This window comes from Limanda limanda, chromosome 21, assembly GCF_963576545.1.
Source record: "Limanda limanda chromosome 21, fLimLim1.1, whole genome shotgun sequence".
NCBI classification, from domain to species: Eukaryota; Metazoa; Chordata; class Actinopteri; order Pleuronectiformes; family Pleuronectidae; genus Limanda; species Limanda limanda.
Genome location: NC_083656.1, coordinates 8,859,272 through 8,879,441, shown reverse-complemented (window position 1 = coordinate 8,879,441; position 20,170 = coordinate 8,859,272). Strand labels below are relative to the sequence as shown.

General features: G+C 42.3%; 2 protein-coding genes across 2 annotated transcripts in view; one reads left to right on the top strand and one right to left on the bottom strand.

The window, feature by feature from the left end:
* The window catches only part of LOC133027793 (A disintegrin and metalloproteinase with thrombospondin motifs 3), a 42,254-nt gene extending 28,615 nt beyond the window's left edge, over window positions 1-13,639 (top strand). The window contains exons 8-22 of the mRNA XM_061094921.1: window positions 2,323-2,466; window positions 2,646-2,778; window positions 3,112-3,225; window positions 3,416-3,564; window positions 4,257-4,429; window positions 5,213-5,346; window positions 5,944-6,067; window positions 6,341-6,421; window positions 8,461-8,624; window positions 8,709-8,874; window positions 9,471-9,603; window positions 9,788-9,995; window positions 10,712-10,841; window positions 12,225-12,335; window positions 12,638-13,639. Coding sequence (XP_060950904.1) covers window positions 2,323-2,466; window positions 2,646-2,778; window positions 3,112-3,225; window positions 3,416-3,564; window positions 4,257-4,429; window positions 5,213-5,346; window positions 5,944-6,067; window positions 6,341-6,421; window positions 8,461-8,624; window positions 8,709-8,874; window positions 9,471-9,603; window positions 9,788-9,995; window positions 10,712-10,841; window positions 12,225-12,335; window positions 12,638-13,203 — 2,530 coding nt within the window. The 3' untranslated portion in view covers window positions 13,204-13,639. The remainder of the gene's footprint in view (window positions 1-2,322; window positions 2,467-2,645; window positions 2,779-3,111; window positions 3,226-3,415; window positions 3,565-4,256; window positions 4,430-5,212; window positions 5,347-5,943; window positions 6,068-6,340; window positions 6,422-8,460; window positions 8,625-8,708; window positions 8,875-9,470; window positions 9,604-9,787; window positions 9,996-10,711; window positions 10,842-12,224; window positions 12,336-12,637) is intronic.
* A 2,341-nt stretch (window positions 13,640-15,980) lies between these two features.
* Window positions 15,981-19,179, bottom strand: star2 (steroidogenic acute regulatory protein 2). The gene is made up of 7 exons (XM_061095420.1): window positions 19,116-19,179; window positions 18,903-19,010; window positions 18,368-18,495; window positions 18,129-18,287; window positions 17,700-17,884; window positions 17,034-17,127; window positions 15,981-16,085 (listed from the first exon to the last, which is right to left on the bottom strand). The coding sequence occupies exons 1-7, from the start codon at window positions 19,177-19,179 to the stop codon at window positions 15,981-15,983; spliced, it is 843 nt and encodes a 280-aa protein (XP_060951403.1).
* Window positions 19,180-20,170: the final 991 nt, after the last annotated feature.

Below are 20,170 nucleotides of genomic sequence, written 5' to 3'. Positions count from 1 at the left end.
ATGCCCCCCGTACAGTTGCCGGCTGAAATGTTGGCGTTTCATTTGCGTGAGTGCATGGCTGTTAGATTTCACATTTGAGTTGTCTCACCAAATCGATTCGGTGAAAGCTTTCTCGTGAAATGAGGATTTAAAGGTCTGTGCACTTTACCCCCTCCCCCTGCAAAAGCATTGAAAACTGGCCAGACAGACTGTCGACTGTCCAACACGTGAGAGAACAGGTCACTCACCTCTTCATCCTCTAACAATGGAAAGAGGACAGACTCTATATTATATCTGAGTGCTCAGAGGCCTGGGGCGCTATTCTGAAATCCTCTGAAAGATCTGCTCCTGATGACGACGTTTAGAGTTACCCTTAAGGGAGATGAAAAAGTGTTAGGGTTAGGGAGGAGGACTTTTAAGAGCATTTAGAGTTTCTTAAGCCAAGGAGAAAGTGGCGATATGAATTTACCGAAAAATCCAGTTTATGAGCTGTGTTCTTTTTCTCAAAGTTGATAGAAGCTGAGCCATTGACACTGGATTAAATACAAAATAACCATTTTCACCTTGTCTTTCACTTTCTTTCAAACTCCAGTGAACAGTGTCGACTTGCAGTAAAAAACTGAAATGCCAAAGTTAATAAATAAGTAAATTAATGTATTTATATTTTTCCATTGGGAATCAGTGAAAATTATTATTTGATAAGAATAAAACCGCTTACCGACCTGGAAGTTAAATAAAATACAATCTTGACGTCACCGCTTCACAATCTCCTGTAAACACGGGCTTACTTATCAGACGCTCAAACCCCAGGGAACATAATGAGACTCAGTGTGACTTCAGATGGTTAAGATCTAAACACGGCTGAACAGATTATAAATTAAATGATGAGTCACTGCTGAAAATAACCATCCATAGAGGAGATATCTGATTGATGTCACATTTAAATACGTGGAATATGTGCACACGTCTCATCCAGACACTTTAATCAGCACACTGACTCTCATCTTTATCCCAGATGTCGTTTAAGAAAAAGATGAGAGGGTAAAAACTGTGCTGTGCAGACGAATTATCTCCAGCGATCAATTAATTGTCTGCACGGTGTGAGGCAAGTCATTAACCCCTGAACACGTAGAGATTGACGTGTGCCCCACAGTTTACCAACGAAGACTTTAATTGCACCAGACTGACAGTGAGGATTTGTTTTACATGAATAAACAACCAAATCTGAGCTCTGTTCCATAGTGCCTATTGCTTATCTTTAATATTATCTAATTCAATTTCAAATTCCCATCATACGAGGCAGGACTTCAGTTCATCTCATTATAAAACCCCTGCGCCTTTTATGTGATGTGCTCCAGATCTCCATTGAGGTGTGTGTGGTAAACTGCAGGGTGAGAATTTAGCTGTGTTTTTCTCGTGCATGCTGGGAAATAGCTTTTCATGATCCTGAACAGTATAAAAGTTGGATGATATTTTATTGTAATTAAGCTGCACACTAGAAAAGAAGAGACCCACACAGCTGCTTCTTGAGTAAAAACCGAAAAGCCTCTATTTTTGTGGCTCTGTCAGACACACAAACACACACACCCACATTTGCACAAAGGTGACGCCTCAAGGAGCACAGTCTTGAGTTTGCCGCCTTACAGTGGTAACATACAATGACAGATGACGTAAATGAAAACAAGCAATGTATAGACTTCCAGTTGGCCGGTTTATTGATTTAAAGTAGGTTTAATCCACTAACAATGGATCACATGACTTTTTCCAGGTGCCTCTGCTCATCTAAGCTTGACAAGCATTATTAAATTAATCTCATCACAGAGGGATATTGTTTTTTTTTTATTTGTATTATTAATGGCAGACAAAGTTAGCGACTTTCTTGTCAACACATGAATATATCACTGACCACGCCAGCTCCAGTTACACGTCATTTATTGAAGGTTATCTCTCTAACAAGTCTTGTTTCTAGGATGATCAGAGCCGCATGCCCCAATTAAAAGAAACTGCTGCCTGATCCCGTTTTAATTGGTTGTTTTCTTGTTCTGTAATTATTCTGCTTGTATAACTTTCTCTCTGTAACTGTAACCTTCAGTAATTGAGACAGAAATCTAAGTAAAGACCGGCTGTGGTTCTCAGTCCACAGAACCTTGAAGCTGCGCCACCACAATGAAGTGAATTACTTCATATTTTGACCAGTTGTCACTTTTGCTCAAAGATTTTATTTTCTCAGAGTAGCAGTGATTAATGCTAATGTATTTTAATCATTTGAATGAGGACATGTCTGATCTGAAGTGTCTGCAAGAATCCTCTCCTATTCAATAAACCTTTTTCTCCTTCTGTCAGGCTGGGCATGGAGCACGACGGCCAGGGCAACCGCTGTGCTGATGAGACCAGTATGGGGAGCATCATGGCGCCACTCGTCCAAGCGGCTTTCCACCGCTACCACTGGTCGCGATGCAGCAAGCAGGAGCTCAATCGATACATACAGTACATTGTGCTTTTCCAAATCCATGATTTCCCTTATTTCATATGGACGTAATGCCGGACACCTCATGTGTGAAGCAGCTCTACGTGTTATCGATTTTGCCTTTTTAAAGAAGTTTCTCCTTCATCTCTCCAAAGACCTCATGGCACATTTGTGACTGTAATTCTCGTCTCCCCCTCAGCTCGTACGACTGCCTGCTGGATGATCCCTTTGAGCACAAGTGGCCCAAGCTTCCCGAGCTCCCCGGAATAAATTACTCCATGGACGAGCAGTGCCGATTTGACTTTGGCGTCGGTTATAAAATGTGCACAGCTGTAAGTCTCACCTCTTTAGTCCCAAGAATTATTATCGAGCTGAAACTCTGAGGTCCCCTCTCATCGACAATCATCATGTCACAAGGGATCAAAATAAAATGAGATGACAATACTGTATGATTGCAGATTATATGAAGGTTTTTTCACATGCGCTTGGTCCAGAGGCGACAATTTCCTATAGAAAATCACAAATGTGTCTCTGATGAGTATTACACATTTCAAACGCCTCATATGAGAGATGTACAGTAACGTTGGATTTTCCTCCTGCAGCATGACGACTCTGTACGATCATGAACATTCCCAACAAGAATAACCGGCTGTTTTCTCATCTAGTTTCGAACCTACGACCCTTGCAAGCAGCTGTGGTGCAGTCACCCCGACAACCAGTACTTTTGTAAAACTAAAAAAGGACCTCCGGTGGATGGGACGGAGTGTGCACCAGGGAAGGTGAGGAATGTGTCTGAATCTGCTTCAAATGATGAGTTTCATTGCACAATAATTGCAAAGCGGAGCTCTCTAAAGAGACAAAGTCGAGACAATAAAAAAGAAAAGCTGGACACGGCTTCAAAGTCAGTATTTGGAGTTTTAGTATCTTTCTTTCAGGCTCATAGGTCTGTCTTTTCTCTTGTCTTCTCAGTGGTGCTTCAAAGGCCATTGCATCTGGAGATCGAGCCAGCAGCCTCAGGGCCACGATGGGAGTTGGGGCTCCTGGTCGAAGTCCGGCTCTTGCTCCAGGACTTGCGGCGGTGGCGTCCGCTCCCGCAGCCGACAGTGCAACGACCCTCCGTGAGTAGCGAGGGGAACGAACTCTGTGTTGTTCATCCAAGACAGGATGACGCCATACTGTCAAATGTACCTGGATACTAGATCCAGCTGTTGATGCAGAGTGTGAGCCACTATACACTTACTCCATTTAAGTTCTATTTTTAAATATCATAACATTTTCCATTTTCAATGCATCCCCACAAGATGTAATCAAGCATTTATCTTCAGGCAAGATTTGAGATAATGGCTTAATTTATTCTGTGCTGCACTGCAAAGTAAGTAGGTACTAGAGAAATGACAAGAGATGCTGTTCAAGCACAGGACTCCCTCACAATACACTACACAAAGGGAAGCTCACATCTGGAACAAAATAAAACCCTCAGAAAACAAAAAGGAGTATATTTTGGGAAGAACAAGATACCGCCTGCCTCGTGTAAAGCTTTTTCTTTATGATTTTCTTATCATAAATATTAATTATATATTATTCAGTTCAACACGGCTTTTATTTATTTTTCCAGTTAATCCTCTTTCTTAATTATTTTGTGGAATTTGATGCAATTTACTCTATAATATGCTCTACAAAGGGTTTCCAATGCATGTGTAGAATGAGGGAGGATCAGCTTTCAACCTCACAACTGAGAATCATCCCCTGAAGAACGAACCTTGAGAATGTCACGCTGGTAAACGTGGTTTCCTGTTTATCGTCGGTCCAGGCCTGCGTACGGTGGTCGAGATTGCCCCGGCTCTACTTTTGACTACCAGATGTGCAACACCGAGGAGTGTGCTGGACCTTACGAGGACTTCCGTGCTCAGCAGTGCGTCCAGAGGAGCAACAAATACCACAAGAACATCAAGCACACCTGGCTGCCATATGAGCACCCAGATGGTAAGTCTGTGGAGGGTGAAGCAAGGTTGGCTCGCTCTCTCCGAGGTCAGCCAAAGCAACAAGTCGACGCTCTTCTCATCTCATTATTATATACCAACCAACTGTCCATCCCTTTACTGGCTATACTAGCCCCATGCACGGACTTTACCACTACATATTCCTATATATTTATATATTTATATATGGATATATTTTTGTTGTTTTATATATATATATATATATATTTTATTGTACTTTCCACTCCAGCAGCACAAGAACACTTCCCTACTGGACACTGACACAATCACATCATTGCATCCCATTCCTGTATATATATTCTCCGTATTTGATTTATGTATGTATGTCAGTGAGGTGTTTAAGTGTTAACTGTATAAGCTACTGGATGAACTGAATTTCCCTCTGGATTAATAAAGTATCCATCTTTACATTACATTACATTACATTTCATTTAGCTGACGCTTTTATCCAAAGCGACTTACAATAAGTGCATTCAACCCCGAGGGTACAAACCAAGAACAACAAGAATCAAGACAATACAATTTCTTCGAAATAAAGCAAAACTACAAAGTGCTATAAGTTAGTGCCATTTTAGTGCTACCAAAGTGTTAGTTTCAAAAAGTGGTTAGTTTATTTTATTTTTTTATTTTTATTTTTTTATTCAAATCTATCTAATCCATCTATCTATCTATCTATCTGGATGGTTGCAGGAGTCTCTGTCTGGTGTTCTTCATGCTGTTATCGGATTATCTGAACCCAGGGGTGTGTGTTTTTTTGTTTTTTTAGACGGCCGCAAGTGCGAGCTGAGCTGCAAGTCCAAGGAAACAGGAGAGGTGGTGTTCATGAACCAGGTGATGCATGATGGGACCCGCTGCAGCTACTCAGACCCCTTCAGCGTGTGCGCCCGAGGAGAGTGTCTGGTACGTCGAAATGGCGAAACAATGAATAATTTAACAATGTCTTATTGTCAGATTCAAGGTTAAGCGCAGAGAAAAGTTTCTCCCTCAGCAGATTCAAACTCTGTGCGCACACCATCCTGTGCAGTAAAGGTCGAACACCAGAGAGGTTGTCACATTGTATTTTATTCATTTATTTCAGTTCTGTTTTTAATCTGACTCTTGAGTGCATTATTACTTCTATGTATGATTATAGTTATTATAATAATACGACAGGGCCTTAACCGTTTTTTAAATTGTGCTTTGATAATAAAACGGTGCCCTTGGAAAGTGCTGCAGGGATATTTGTAAACTAAATTGTGAGTAATCGTGAACGCTGCTCACTTCTGCTCTTTCCTCCAACACAAACACACACAGACATTATTTTGTCTGAATTTTCACCTTGGGCATAAAGTTGGGATTTTTCGCTGTCGCAGTTCTGTCACACGCTGTTTTGTCTGCGCTCTGTTATGTCTGGGTGTGTTTCCACTATGTATCATCTTAAACCTAAGACTGTGTAAAAGTCAGATGCAGCTTTGATTGACTTCCCCCCCCCCCCCCCCCCCCCCCCCCACTTCACAGCACGTTGGCTGCGACAAGGAGGTCGGTTCCTATAAACAAGAGGACAAGTGTGGAGTGTGCGAGGGGGACAACTCCCACTGTCGCACCGTGAAGCTGACGCTCACCAAGACGCCAAAGAAGAACGGTAATCATCAACTGTGGGAACAGAGAACTGCTGAGATCAGCGGCTCTGTCTCAGAGGAGTCATGATTTTACACGGCTTATCCCGAGGCCTTAAACACATCGTCTCTGTCTTCTATGACGGACCGCAGCCTGTATCCCAAACCATCATCAAAGTACTGAATTTTCAGTCTCAGTGTCTTGATTCAGAAATAATTGGCTGCTATTACAGCCCAGAATAAGTCTGCACTGTTTAAGGCTCCCAGCTGAACCTTGCCGTGTCTCTTTGTCTTGTCAGGAATGCTGAAAATGTTCGACATCCCAATAGGAGCTCGCCACATTGTTATTGAAGAGAACGACACCTCCCCTCACATAATCGGTGAGTGGTTTAACCCTGGAAGACAAAAGAAGTGGGGTGTGATTATAATGTCATAACACAAATCCATTTTATAAAATATTTCATGTTTATGAATGTGATTGCATTACTACCGAGTAGAGGACTTCCCAGTTGTTACTCACTCCAACCGGTGACTCTGAGTTTTCCAGCACATACCAAACACCCTGCTCCTGTCTCTCTGGAATCTCTGGACTGCTCTGAGGCTGCAAGGGTCAATTGTATGAGGTTCAGGGAAGGGTGTAACGTTGCGAGGAACACTGAGGTCAAACTGCATGGTCAAGAACGTACTTATCATGGTGATGCTCCAAGTTCAATGTCAATAATACATATTGGTCAAGTGTATTTTTACGAGTAGCTCGGAGTGTTTGGAATATCTGAGGACGCTGGTTTCGATTGGTCAACAAATCCTCGAACACCCAAAGACTCGGATGCTGAAGTGTCTCCACCAAATGCCTCAGGAGCCTAAATATTGCTCTGAAGTTCTGAGGTTGGGTTCAACACCCAGATGAAAGTGTGAAGGACTCTAAGGAATGGACTGGAGTGTTATTGAAGAAACTACTCAGTGTGTCAGAGGTCTAAAGTGCACGATGAACACCGGGCATTTTCCAAAATTGCTGCGGTCAGTTGCTGCGGACACTTAAAACATTTGAGTGAGAGACTCTGAGAATTTCCTGCTGCGCTCGTCATACTGTATGTTGTACACAAATTTCTGACCCAATTTTTCAAACATTTTCTGGAGCTCATGTCTGGAAACGGCTTCAGATAATAACCGTGACCTTGATGTTTTTATCCTCATACCGTTTCTCAAAAGCTCCACTGAAAGAAAGACTCCACTGCACTTTAGTGAGTGAAGTGAGGATTGTTTCGGGACATGCTGAAGATCAAAAAAAAGAAATCTGTGGTGGAGAAGAGGTTTATGCTGCAGAGAAGAGCACTGTATGAAATCTACTGTAACCACTGTGAATCCACTCTGGCTTCATGTGCATTCCTCTATGAAGGAGCGAGTTTTCAGAGCTAACTTTTAAGCTCTAAGGGCATTTTGGTACGGTTCATAATCAAACAGAATGAAGAAATATATATATATATATATTTATTTTACAGTATCTATAGCCAGAAGGAATGCCCCCTGTTGTGTGTGGCATTACACACACTTTTGACACAGTTCTACAATGAAATGCTTTCAGAAGTACATTTCTATTCAGGCCACCAGGTAAAGTTGCGGGAGAGGAAAAGGCTCCAGCAGCGCTTGTGTTTCCTCTTCCGGATCGGAAACATTTTATGCAGCAGCTGAGAAGAGAATAATTCACAATCCTTCCTCCCTGGGGCTCATTACAGAATCATTTTTGTTTTAATGAAAGTAGATTTTCTATATTAAATCAGCATGCTGCGCTGCTTCTTAAATTCAATCTTAATGTCACAAACACCATTGACGTGACAAGGGAATATGTGACATGCAATTAGAAAGTGCCAACGTGAAAAGTACAAATTTATATCTGATCGGCGATAGAATGTCACGTCAATGAGATTGACTGTAACCGAGTAGTTGGAACACTGCATGGTACAGTAAATGCAGTTTCCAGCACAATGCAGGTCCAATCAGTAAATCCAATTTTCTTTGCATAGCCCTTATTCATAAATCACAGTATGTGAAGTGGCGACGGCCTCCTATTCTTTGTGCTCTCAGCAGCTCTCTCTCTCTCTGTCAGTCCAGATCGCTGGGGCGTTGAGCCAAACCCTCCCTCTCCTCTCTTCTCCGCTGTTTTCCTTTCTGGCTTCGATTAGCTCATGGGAAGAAGAGATGACACACAACTTGGAGGAATTACTGTTGGCTTACCACAACGCCAAACATCTCAAAATACATACTGACACGTTCCCCCTTCTTGAAGGAAAACACTGTGTTGTGTGGCAAAGGACGTTTGATCCAGAAATTCTGTTTGACTCTTCAGATGAGTAATAAATGCAACGAAAAACTACATTCTTTTCCACCGCACATGCGTAAAATACCTTCTCCTTCATTACAGCTGTGAAGAATCAAGTTACTGGGAACTTCATACTGAATGCAAAGAGTGAGGACGCTGAGTCGAAGACCTTCATCGAGAACGGTTTACAGTGGGAGTATTCCATGGCTGATGAGAAGGAGACCCTGAAAACAACTGGTCCTCTGCATGAGGGCATCATTGTTCTGGTTAGTGGGACTCAATCCTGTACTTTTACTTTGCTTTTTCACCATCTATCTACATCAAATATTGTTTTTTCCTCTTTGTTGCAGGTTATGCCGCAGGAGGAAGATACAAAAGTCAGCTTGACGTATAAGTATATCATACACGAGGACCTGTTACCGCTTATCACCAACAACAATGTACTTCTAGCCGAACTGGACACCTACGAGTGGGCATTGAAGAGCTGGTCCCAGTGCTCCAAACCATGTGGCGGAGGTCAGCGAGTTGAAAAACACACAAAACACAGGCACTCAGTTGAGCACATACTTCCGCCAAGGCCGAACAGCCCCCTTAAATCAAATCAAGCTGCACCACAGTGCTCACACTCATAGATTTCATCAAGATCCATGATTTATGCCCTGGGAAAACAGTGAAAATGTTTTTTTAATATGTTAAACAAAGTAAAAAAGTCCCCTAATCCGCACCAAAATTAGTTGGGCTCTTCCCTGACCAGTACAGCGTCCTTCCACCAAGTGTTCCGTCATGTCATTGTTAGAACTGGTCTGCAAGGGACTGGCAGCTTGAATGCTTGAGACAGATGCTAAATTAATCTGTGACCAACTGATAATAGTTTCAAGCATTTCTCGCTTTTTCAATCTAACAATTTTCTACTTGTGTGATTTTAATTAAATATCTGTTGATTTGTTACTTTTTGGGCTTGTGATGCCTGAAAGTAATCACTCGTTGTAGCCCCCTAATAAATGCATCAGGAGTGCAACGATGGTTGGTTTCCAGATGTCCCTATTTCCCTTAAACTACATGTCTACATGACCTCGCTGAAAGATTAACGATGTCATGTTTCCCCCCCGCAGGCATTCAGTACACAAAATACGGCTGCAGGAGGAAAAGTGACAGTCGCTTGGTGCATCGTAACTTTTGTGAAACCAGCAAAAAGCCCAAACCCATCCGCAAACGCTGCAATGTGCAAGAGTGCAGCCAGCCAACGTGAGTGACCTGCAGCTATTCACAGTCTATCCATACTGATGTTTTTCTACGGCTAATACAGCATTAACAATGGCTATAATAGCTTTCACTCTAAATGTCAACCCTATAACATATGCAATTATCGAGGGAACATTAGTACAATCTTGACGAGCAACAGAGACATGGAGACTCGCTGTGCTGACAGGTGGGTGGTGGAGGAGTGGACTCCCTGCAGTAAGACCTGCGGGAAGCTGGGCTACCAGACCCGGGTGGTGCAGTGCATGCAGGCGCTCCACAACGGCACCAACCGGCCCGTCCACAGCAAACACTGCACCGAGAACCGTCCGGAGACCAGGAGGGCGTGTAACCACACAACATGCCCCGCCCAGTGGAGGACAGGGGCGTGGTCTCAGGTAAGGGCGGATTTAAAGTAAAACAATGGACTGTAGTAAACAACATGTGTCTCCATCGCCCCCTGGTGTCTTGTTGTAAAAAGTTATAAACCTGCCTCCTCCATGTTAGTTCAACTGAAAGCTACTGTGCAGAGTCTGGATCTAAATGGGCAAACTGGCAGTGTTTGCATCCGGGATATTTTGGCTTAATTTTTGTGCAATGGAAGGAAGTGGAGACACGTGGTCCACCTTCATATTCAGCCTGAGAGTCAAACCTATAGCCTGGTTTTATCGCAGATTCACGCATCACTATGTTAAAAGAATGTGTCACACAAAGTGGTCAGTTTTCCTCAATATTTACACCAAGAAACCGCCAGGTGTAACTGTGTGTGCGTAGCTGAACTAGCTAACTGGCAGCTGACGTTTCTTTGTCAATTTACGATTTGTTTAGTCTGGAGAATAAAAGAAGTTACACGGTTGACACACTCTATGTAATCTAACTCTGGATTTCCATTCTGTGATGATATAAATAGAAGACACTCAAATAGATTTCTAATCAAAACAAGTCTGAATAGGATTATTGTGAAGGTGATATGGATACAAACAAAAGGACTATTGTAGTTGCTCAGTGTGTTGTTGTCGGTGTTGGCATAGTGACCATGTTTGGAAGCTTAATGAATGTATAATTAAATGTTACTGCACAGGTTGAATTGTTTGCTGTGTGTCTTGTGTGTCAGTGCTCGGTGACCTGCGGAGAAGGAATCCAACAGAGGCAGGTGGTTTGCAAAGCCAGCGACAACACCATCGGAGAATGTGAGGGCGAGAAGCCGGAAACCGTCCTCATTTGCAAACTCAACTATTGTCCAGGTGAGATTCACATTCGGAGTTGATCCATTCTGTGGTTTGCTGCCCTCATTGCACGCACTGGTAGAGAAGCTGTCTCTGCACGAGCAAGTTATTTCCATTTGCCAAGGAAGTGGCATAAAGATGAGTATGTTTTTCTGGGAGAACTTGTGGGTGGTCGTTAATACATGCTGCAACCTGCGCATGTAGTCATAAATCCCTGGCAGTAGATTTGAGGGTCGTTCTCATGGCATGATGTTCCTCTGACTCAAAGTTAATCTCACAACCACATTAAAATGCACATTTGCTTACATGATAGAATTTAGCCAGAACTAACAGTTAAAAAGCAGATTTAACATCGACACACACATGAGCTATGTCAAAAATTGGCACAACAGGCCCGGATTTGAGGTTAAAGCTTTTTTCACCACCCTGTAATACTATTTACATAAACATGATTGAATACACTTTTCTGCTTCTATGATGAATCACATCAGCTCCTCTGACTGTGCTGTGTGGTCCTCCAAGAATTAAAGCCAAAGCTGAGCTCAGACGACACAAGTTTTAGCCCAGTTTATCTCTGATTCCCCCTTTTCTGACAATCTGGGACCTTGATCAGTTCCGAAGCTTTGGCTCAGACTCTCTGGTAACATGAGGGGTAAACAGATCCAGTCTCACAACCAGTCCACGTTAATGCAGATGTTTTGCAAAAGAAACCCTTCCCTCAGTGTTTGGGTCCGAATGTTGTTATAAGTCACTAAATCTGAGATTTTTACAAACTTCTGAAATGCAGATTTCCAAAAACTCCTGTCACAGTGAACTTCACGCATTCCCAATTGTAATGGTACCTCAATGTTCTTCTCTGTTATTTGACAAATTGTTGATGTAGACTTTATCGCCACCTACTGGCCGGGCATACTGGATTTAGATATTTTCTAAAACGAAGGTCGTGTGAACATATTTTTTTTTTTTTTTTGGAGACACGGCCTTAAACTTTATAATAGACATCCCTCATTGAAGTTTATCCTTATGTGCCTGATGCAACTTGATGGGTTTAAGGACAAAGGACCCCCTGAATGGAACGTTTCTGATCTGAAAAGATTTTTCATCTTCTTTTCTGTACTGAGGCTTTTACCCACCTCAGCTTTCGTGGTGTTACTTCACCTCTAAAGAGCTGCGAGCACCATTCTGCTTCTCTGTACAGTCACCGAGTGGAAAATAGTGTCTTTGCTGAAAAACATGAGAAAGTACAGGTTGTGCCTTACGAATCTGTAAATAGCACCGAGCTTTATTACAGGTTTCTGAATGACTCCTCTCTGTTCTTAAAGCGAGACGTCATTGAACTTTTCTTTTTTAGGAAGCTCTTTTAGCCTAATTTTGTTCTTTCTCTGCTGTTATCCACTCCAGGACAGCCGGTGTCTTCTCTCAGTGTTGAGAAGATCGTAAATACCACGATAAAAGCAGATGAAGTGACACGACAAAGGGTTTCTGAGAACCCCGTCCACAAAATCTCCTCAAGTAAGTCAATATGTCACTCCAATCTATCAATCTATCTATCAATCTATCTATCTATCTATCTATCTATCTATCTATCTATCTATCTATCTATCTATCTATCTATCTATCTATCTATCTATCTATCTATCTATCTATCTATCTATCTATCTATCTATCTATCTATCTATCTATCTATCTATCTATCTATATTCTTATCTCAGAAATCAGTCTTATAGAGGCAAACTTTAAAATCTATAATATGTAAGGTTTTGTTTGTCTTCAATCTCACTCTTATGTTTTTTTCTTCTTCTTGTTATTACCAGATGAGCCATGTCTGGGGGATAAATCGATTTTCTGTCAAATGGAAGTTCTGGCCCGTTATTGTTCAATCCCTGGATATAATAAGCTTTGTTGCGAGTCTTGCAACAAGAAAGAAAACCTCGCCACTCATGCCCCTGATATTGAAAATGCCCCGGTGGTCCTAGTCGAACGTGAGTCCTCCTCTCCTGCTCAATCCTCATCGTCCAAAGCTCCTCAACCTGCCACGACCCAGAGCCCGCCACAAACCACTAAAGCCATCAGCAGACGGCCTTGGTCCACCGCCCCGCTGTCGACCACCGCCGCCGCTGCTGAGTCTTCCACATCCGCAGGTGCTGCTCTGCCCCAGGTCCCCACCAGTGCCTCCTTCCTCGTAGCTGGGAAGGGAGACTCTGACCTGGGGCCTCTTCTACCTCCAGAGCCGCCACGGCCCACAGCAGAGTCCAGTAGAGGTGCCTCTAAAGAGCACAGTCCAAACAGCACTTTAGGCCCAGTCACTGCCAAGTCAAGAAGGGACGATTTAGGATCCGAGAGGGACTCCAGTCACAGAACCCTGTCGGCTCAGAAATAAGAGACAGTGAGCGATGCTGTGAACATGCTGCTCAGTGAGACGCTCTCATACATCAGCTCAGCCTGCGTAGCATCTGATAGACTTGCAGTCAGGCTGCAGATATTTTCTTTTCTTTTTTTTTCCCATGCCAGTGAACTGACCAGTGATGGTTACCTCATCGAATCTCCAACGGAAGAAAAAAAAGTTGTCAAAACAAAGGTGCTGTAAAATAAAACGACCACAAGACGTGTTCAAAATGTGATGACTGCATTGCTACATTCATGTTTTTATCTGTGTACAGTTGTGTAAGCCTGTTTTTTCTCAAGTGCATTAGAACTACTATTGAACTGGTATTGTGAACATGACTAGAGGTCAAAGGCCATGGTTGCAGGCATGCAGGTGCTACCTATGGGGTCCTGAGTGTGCCAACAGAATATTTATAGAACACTTTGCAATCTCTTCATACACTTTATCTTTTATTCATTACATTAAGATTCAAATTATGCATTGAAAGCCTGTTATAGATTTTTTTGTATGTATTCTGCTTTTTAAAAATATTAATGAATTAAGTGGAAAGGAAAATTAAATTGCAAAAAGTATTTTAAACCTTTTGTATAGATTTATATATATTGTGTTTAGATCTATAAGTTTTGTAAATTCCTGACAAGCCTCCATCCACCTGTTCTTGTTGAAGCTGAAGGTGGCGCTGTTCATGACATAACAGTGGACCATTCAGAGCACCTGTTACTATGGTAAAGAGACAGACAAAAAAGCACAATTTATTCAGACCAAGGAAGTAATAAAATATTCACATAAAGATTTTGGAAGCATTGTTGTAACAATTGTTTGGCATTGCCACTCTCACAGTGACCTTCTAGACATGATTTGTTGCTATGAGGTTTCCAAGCAACCAGCTGAAATGCTGCATACAGCTGCTCTGTATGCCGAGCTCTCATTTCCTGTTTTTCAGCTGATTCCCCCTCTGCTTCCAGTTTTCATGCTGAGCTAGCCACATGCTAACATTAGGCTCACGTTTGTTGTGATGTCAGATCTTGTCATCTGAGAATGAAAGTGAGCGAATTACTCAAAATTTCAACAAAAAAAATGTGAAATTACTCGGAAATGTTTATACATTTTTTATGGTAATTTAATGGCTATAGCTTTTTTAAATGTTTAGCTGGTTTTTTTAATTGATAATAATACAAGAGTTTATTAAGTCTATAATTATTTCCTCGGCACACTCCAGGTTTCATAGTCATCACTCCAGGCAGAGACCTTCATGACATCTCTGTCCCCGGTGCTTCTTTGTTTTTAATATTGACCGCATCCAGTGTTGTGGTGATAAATCCGCGAGGATCATCCCTGCTGCAGCATGCCCTCACAAAAAGATTTCAGAAAACAATAAATCATGATGGGTTTTTTTTTGTAACTGATATATTTTTCAGATAATAATGTATATAGTGTAAATTTCAAGTTATGAAAAGTTGTGTTTTGCAATTGGAAACTATAGGTGATGCTGTAAGTCTGCAGACTGTGGTCGGTCATCGTGTTACACCATTCCTGCATTGCAGTCCGTAACATCATTATGTTTATTGTATAGTTCTTGTATATACCTACGTGAATGAAAGCTTTAAATGTTAATATTTATTGAATTTTTAAAGTGGTATGGAGAACAAAGTAAAAGACATTTGAAAGAACCAAGAGTGTTGTTATTTACTGTTGTTGTGGCTTTTTCCTTCTCGGCTTCAGTGGACATGCGATATTATGTGCAGGGCCGTCGATAGGCAAAGCACGGTATTTTATGGGGCCCCATGAGAACAGCTGACTACATCTGCAGCAACGAATTTTTTTTAGAGAAACCACATAAATTGCTCAACTATTTACAGGAAAATACAATGACACCATATCTGAAGGCCCCTGAATAAACTTAACAAGCTTTCTACCAAGAGTTTGGTAATTGTAGAGGTTTGGTTGAAAAGTATTACATATTACTGTATGAGGATTTATATCGTGCTTTTATAATCTTCATGACCACCTGAAGCAATTTACAGAACAGTTTTCTTATTGCGCATCTTGCCCAAGGACACTTTGGCACACAGAATGGAACCCCAAACCCTCTGCAGCCCCTGTGTTGGGGATTTGAATTTGACCTTTACTACTTTGCATGCACCCTGTCTATATTTTTGATACTAAAAGGAAATTATGGAATAGATTAACTGGATTTAGATTGATGATGTGGTTTGGTATCATATGTTTCTTGTATCTATTTTTTTTCGGGGGGTAGCACTGAAGTTTTAAAGACCTCAGATCTTTTATCCACAGGTTCAGTCAGTTTTAATCCAGTCCTCTATTCACTGCATTTTAATGAAGAAGAGGCTCCTGTTATGAGGTGTTGCTTTTAATGTGTCCTTAACAATGAATCAGGAAGATGAAACAATTAAATCACTTTATTGATTTGATCCTGTCATACGCAGAGTGCAATTACTCATGTGTCAATGGAGGAGTGTTGACTCCACAGTGTTAATGAGGTTTGATTGGCAGACTTGATATTATTTCCTATTAGAAGCCAGCTGTCTTCGTGCCAGGCTGGCCCTGGCTGCTGATGCTCATCTCATCCAGCTCTGCTCCACACAGCGTTAAGAGCAAAGCTTCTCCCGCTGGCAGCGCCTCTGCACTCGAGGAAAGGGCGGCCTCCTGCCGAACGGCCGGGCTGTCGGGGGGCCTCGGTCTCTCAGTCTCCCCTGTGAATGATGACAGGCTGCTCCTGCTGCTGACGAGTGGGTGTCACACAGACTCAGTCAGCTAAGGGTGGTTCTCGCTGTGAGGCGTCTGCGGAGATGTCTGGTGAAATCCAGCTGTGCTCGAGGCAGAGCCTGATTGACAATGGACTTTGGCAGCCAGCCCTGAAGAAAAAAATGATCTGTGTTAAACCCTCACATTGTTTTTTGATCACAACAACAAAATGGGCTTGACTATCACGTCCTGATATTCTCCTGCTGCGCAATAAATACATTCTTTTCATGTGGTAATTTGTTTCCCAATAGCAGGATATTTCAGTAAAAAATTTAAAATAAATTCAAGTCCCATTTTGGAACTGAGCTGTAAAGTGTCCATGACAAATGAGCAAACTCAGCGGATGTGGTTGAAAACCCTGGAAAGCAAAGCTAAAGTCGATCTTGACACGAAACAGTCGAGAATGACATCCTGACTGTGAGGTCTGACTCCTAAACTCGAATCTTCCTCGAAGTCGACAACCCTTGTTTGTAATTCAAGCTGTGTAGCTAAATCAGGTAATTTCCTGGATCACTCACCAGCTGCACAAACACAGAAGTTATTTATTCATAAATCATCTATCACTGATTGTGTTGTTTCCTGCCTCCACCACCTCGGCCTTCTCAGCTCTGCTTCCTTATCCCACTCATCAGGATATTTGTGCAAGTTCTTTTTTCTCTAGCAAACGTCTTATGTGTAAATGTTGTGATCCATGTCTCAGCCATTTGTGTGTGTTAATCCTGGGAGAATGTAAGAAAGGGGCTCGATGTTTGCTGCAGAGCCGATTCAGACCAAATGTTGTTTATCGAAGCATCTCGGCTGTATCGTGATGCTTGGACCAAACTGAGAGATGTGTTCTCTCTTTTTGTTTTGGAGTTGTTAAATTTATTTGTAACAACTGGTAATGGCTAAGCTGAGAAATTCCCCGCTCATCCAATTAAAGCACCGTGGGAGTGAAAGAGCAAAGACACAATCAGGAAACGATTTTCGCTGCAGAAAAGGATTATTTCCTCCCATTGTGAGTCTGCAGATGGTTTTTCTATTCATTATTTCTTGTGTGTGTGCATGAATGAATGTACCTTCACGTCCATGTTAAGAAGCCACGTGAAGTGACTCTTTCTCGTATCCCCGTCCAGAGGCTGAATGATGATGCAAGTCGGTCCATCCTCAGCTCTGTAAACACACCAATGAAAATCATTAATTTATCTAATTAACTAATTAACTAACATAAACTAATATGAACTTGTTATGTAATGTTTTATTAATACATAATTATTATAATGGTATTACACAGAATACACAATGAGCAAAGTTAATGATATAGTGTACTGTACAAAGGACTAGGTCTACACTGAGTAAGCACTTCTCCTTTTAATATTTTGAAGTACTCACTTAACGTTACTCAAGTAGAAAGGTTAATGTGGTGCTTTCATTTTAGGAAAACCTCAGATTTGTAAATTTAAATAAAAATGTGACGGCTATAAAAACATTTTTTTGTTGTAATCTAGTCTTCACCTCGGTCTTAACATCCTTCAACATCCTCTGACGTCGCTCTAATCACACAAGATACGGCTGCAGACGTTTAAGTCCACTGATATTAGCCGGGGCTGTTGCACAGGCTGTCATAACAAACTGAAATGCCAAAGTAAATCCAAACTGGGTTGGTCACAGTACAGTCTTTTCTGTTCTGACTTTACAACCTGTACTGTATGATGTGTGCGGGTGTGTAAAAAAAATCCTTGCACCTCACAAAGCTCGCCTGAGGTGGGAACGCCTCCAGCTGAATCGCTGCTCCTCCGAGATAAACACTGGACTTTTGTTTGCAGCTATATCTGACACTCAGGAAATCCCTTTGGCCGATTAGATTTCCTGCCGTCTCGGCGGAAACCTCGTGAGTGACGATCGTTTCGGGCCCGACGTGCATCAGAACCTGCGGCAGAGGACGAAAATGTCAAATTTAATTTGAAGAGCGGCACTTGTGCTGCTGGGCTGGGATAAATGTGAAGACAGGTCGAGCAACGTGAGAACACATATCCAACTGCTAAAGTATGGTGTCATCAAATCATGGCTTTAAACAGAAATGTGCAGACGACCAGACAAAAAAACTGAGCCCTGGGCTTCTTTGAGAGTATTTTCATGTGGTATTTCAATTTTCCAAATATCGAGAGGCTCACTTTGATTCGCTGAATGCTCGGGTTCCACTGGTGCATCTCCTCCACTCTGGTGAACAGGATGTCATAGAGCTCGTCCACGCCGGCCTCCAGCACCGCCTCCAGCCTGAAGACCTTCCTGGCCCCAGGCATGGCTTTGCTGCATATCACATCCCCGGTGCTCTAGACAGGTTCGACGTACAAGTGTGAATGTAATAAAATGCCCAATTTTGTCACGGGAAATTGTTTTAATCAGACATTACCTCTGCGATCTCCACTTTCCACCCGTCTTTGTCCTCCAACATACTGAGAGCCTTCCTCATTGCTCCGCGGCCTTGTTGCACATAGAACAGCTGATCTTCTTTTGCTGGCACATCGTCTCTGTTTGACTCTGTGAAAGGCACCGGAGTGAAAACCTTCTTTCAACAGCCACACTTGAGTGATATTCAACCGCTACTGCGCTTCTCCAAACGTGATTTCTCTCACTCTCCACAATCCTCTCCAAGGAACAACCTGCCAATTTGGCGGTCCAATTTCCCATCTTTCTCTCTGATTTCCCCCCCGCTGCTGCTGCTGCTGCGTAGGTATTACTGCCAGTTGCTTCAGCCCCTCCACCACCCCAGCATCCACCTGTAGGCTCCAACAGGGGGGTTATAAATAGAATTTCCTCACTCCATTCTTATTTCTTTCATCGTATCTGGGGGAGTGATGAGGTTGGTGCCTAGAAGCCTAAACACTAACTATGTCCTGCTGCAATAAACATTTCAAACGTGAGTTGTCGGATTGAAATATATTTACCGTTATAGTTCAAACCAGCATGTGATCTCATGCGCTGTTGCATTTGTCCCCACCGCTGCAGGTGTGCGACCTCCTGGCCTAACACTGCCATCGTTGTGCGTTGAAGACCTGCAAGATTGAGAAGAAAAAAAAAGGTTAAAAGAAACAACAACTGAGGAGTCACGGAGCGGCCTTTTTTAATTCAGTTCCTATAAGATTATGGCCGATGTTTACCTGCCGTACTCCTCAGGTGAGGGTAAGAGATTCCACAGCAGAGCTTCACGACAGCAGGCAGCATGCTGGCTGTCTCCAGCAGTGACAGCAAAGTGAGAGAACGCGACTCTGAACTTTATAGGGCCCGTGAAGGACGCTCCACAGAGATAAGGAAGATAGGAAGAGTTCTGAATTCTGCTTCGAAGGACGCGCTTCACAAGGGGTTTGGAAACTAAAGCAAAATACTGAATGCAAAGGCAGGGAGGGAACTCTGGATGCTGCGTTTGTGTGAGTGCTGGAACAGAAATGATACAGAAGACAAAACTTTCCAACTTTAAAACACTCTCAAATCAAACTGTTATTTCTTCGTATAATTTGCAGAAACAGCATGGAGCCGGTTGTACAAAGTGAAACCAGCGGGAATTAACCTTAATATTCCAGTTTCTGAGTAGCTCTGCATCAGCGACGATATCGAGTCGACTATAATAAGCCACTAGAGAAAAGAATAATGAATAACGTCATTGTGCATAGTAAAAAGTAACTGAGATATGTTAGCCGAAGAATTAATTGAATGAAGAAGTAAGAGACAAATGTAAAGAAGCTGAGTTCACTGCAGCGGTATTGCATCTTTTGTAAAGACGACAAAATGTTGTGTTTCGAATCCTCGATCAAAGAGACTCCTGCGCCATCTCTGTGCAAATATTAAAATCATTGCACTGTTTCAGGTGTTTCAGGTGTTTTGTCCTATCATGCAGTTCATCAGGTTTTAAGAAGTGATAGACACAAAAACTTTGTGTTTGAATAATAAACTAGTGAGTATAAAGCGAGTTGGGTTAATCTCTATGGCTCAGTGGTTTCCAGCTCCCAGAGGAGTCGTCTCAGTTTTCTGCTCCCAATTGTTTTCATCATTTAATCATGAAGAGAAAAAAATGTTTGGGGCTGAATTTGACTCCGTGTCTGCAACAGAGGAATAGGACGTGTATGTGTCGTCTCACATGCTGTTGTGGCTTCAGGCAACTGGATAATTTCAGGATGAAATATAACATAACTAAATTTATGGACAGGCACTTATTGGG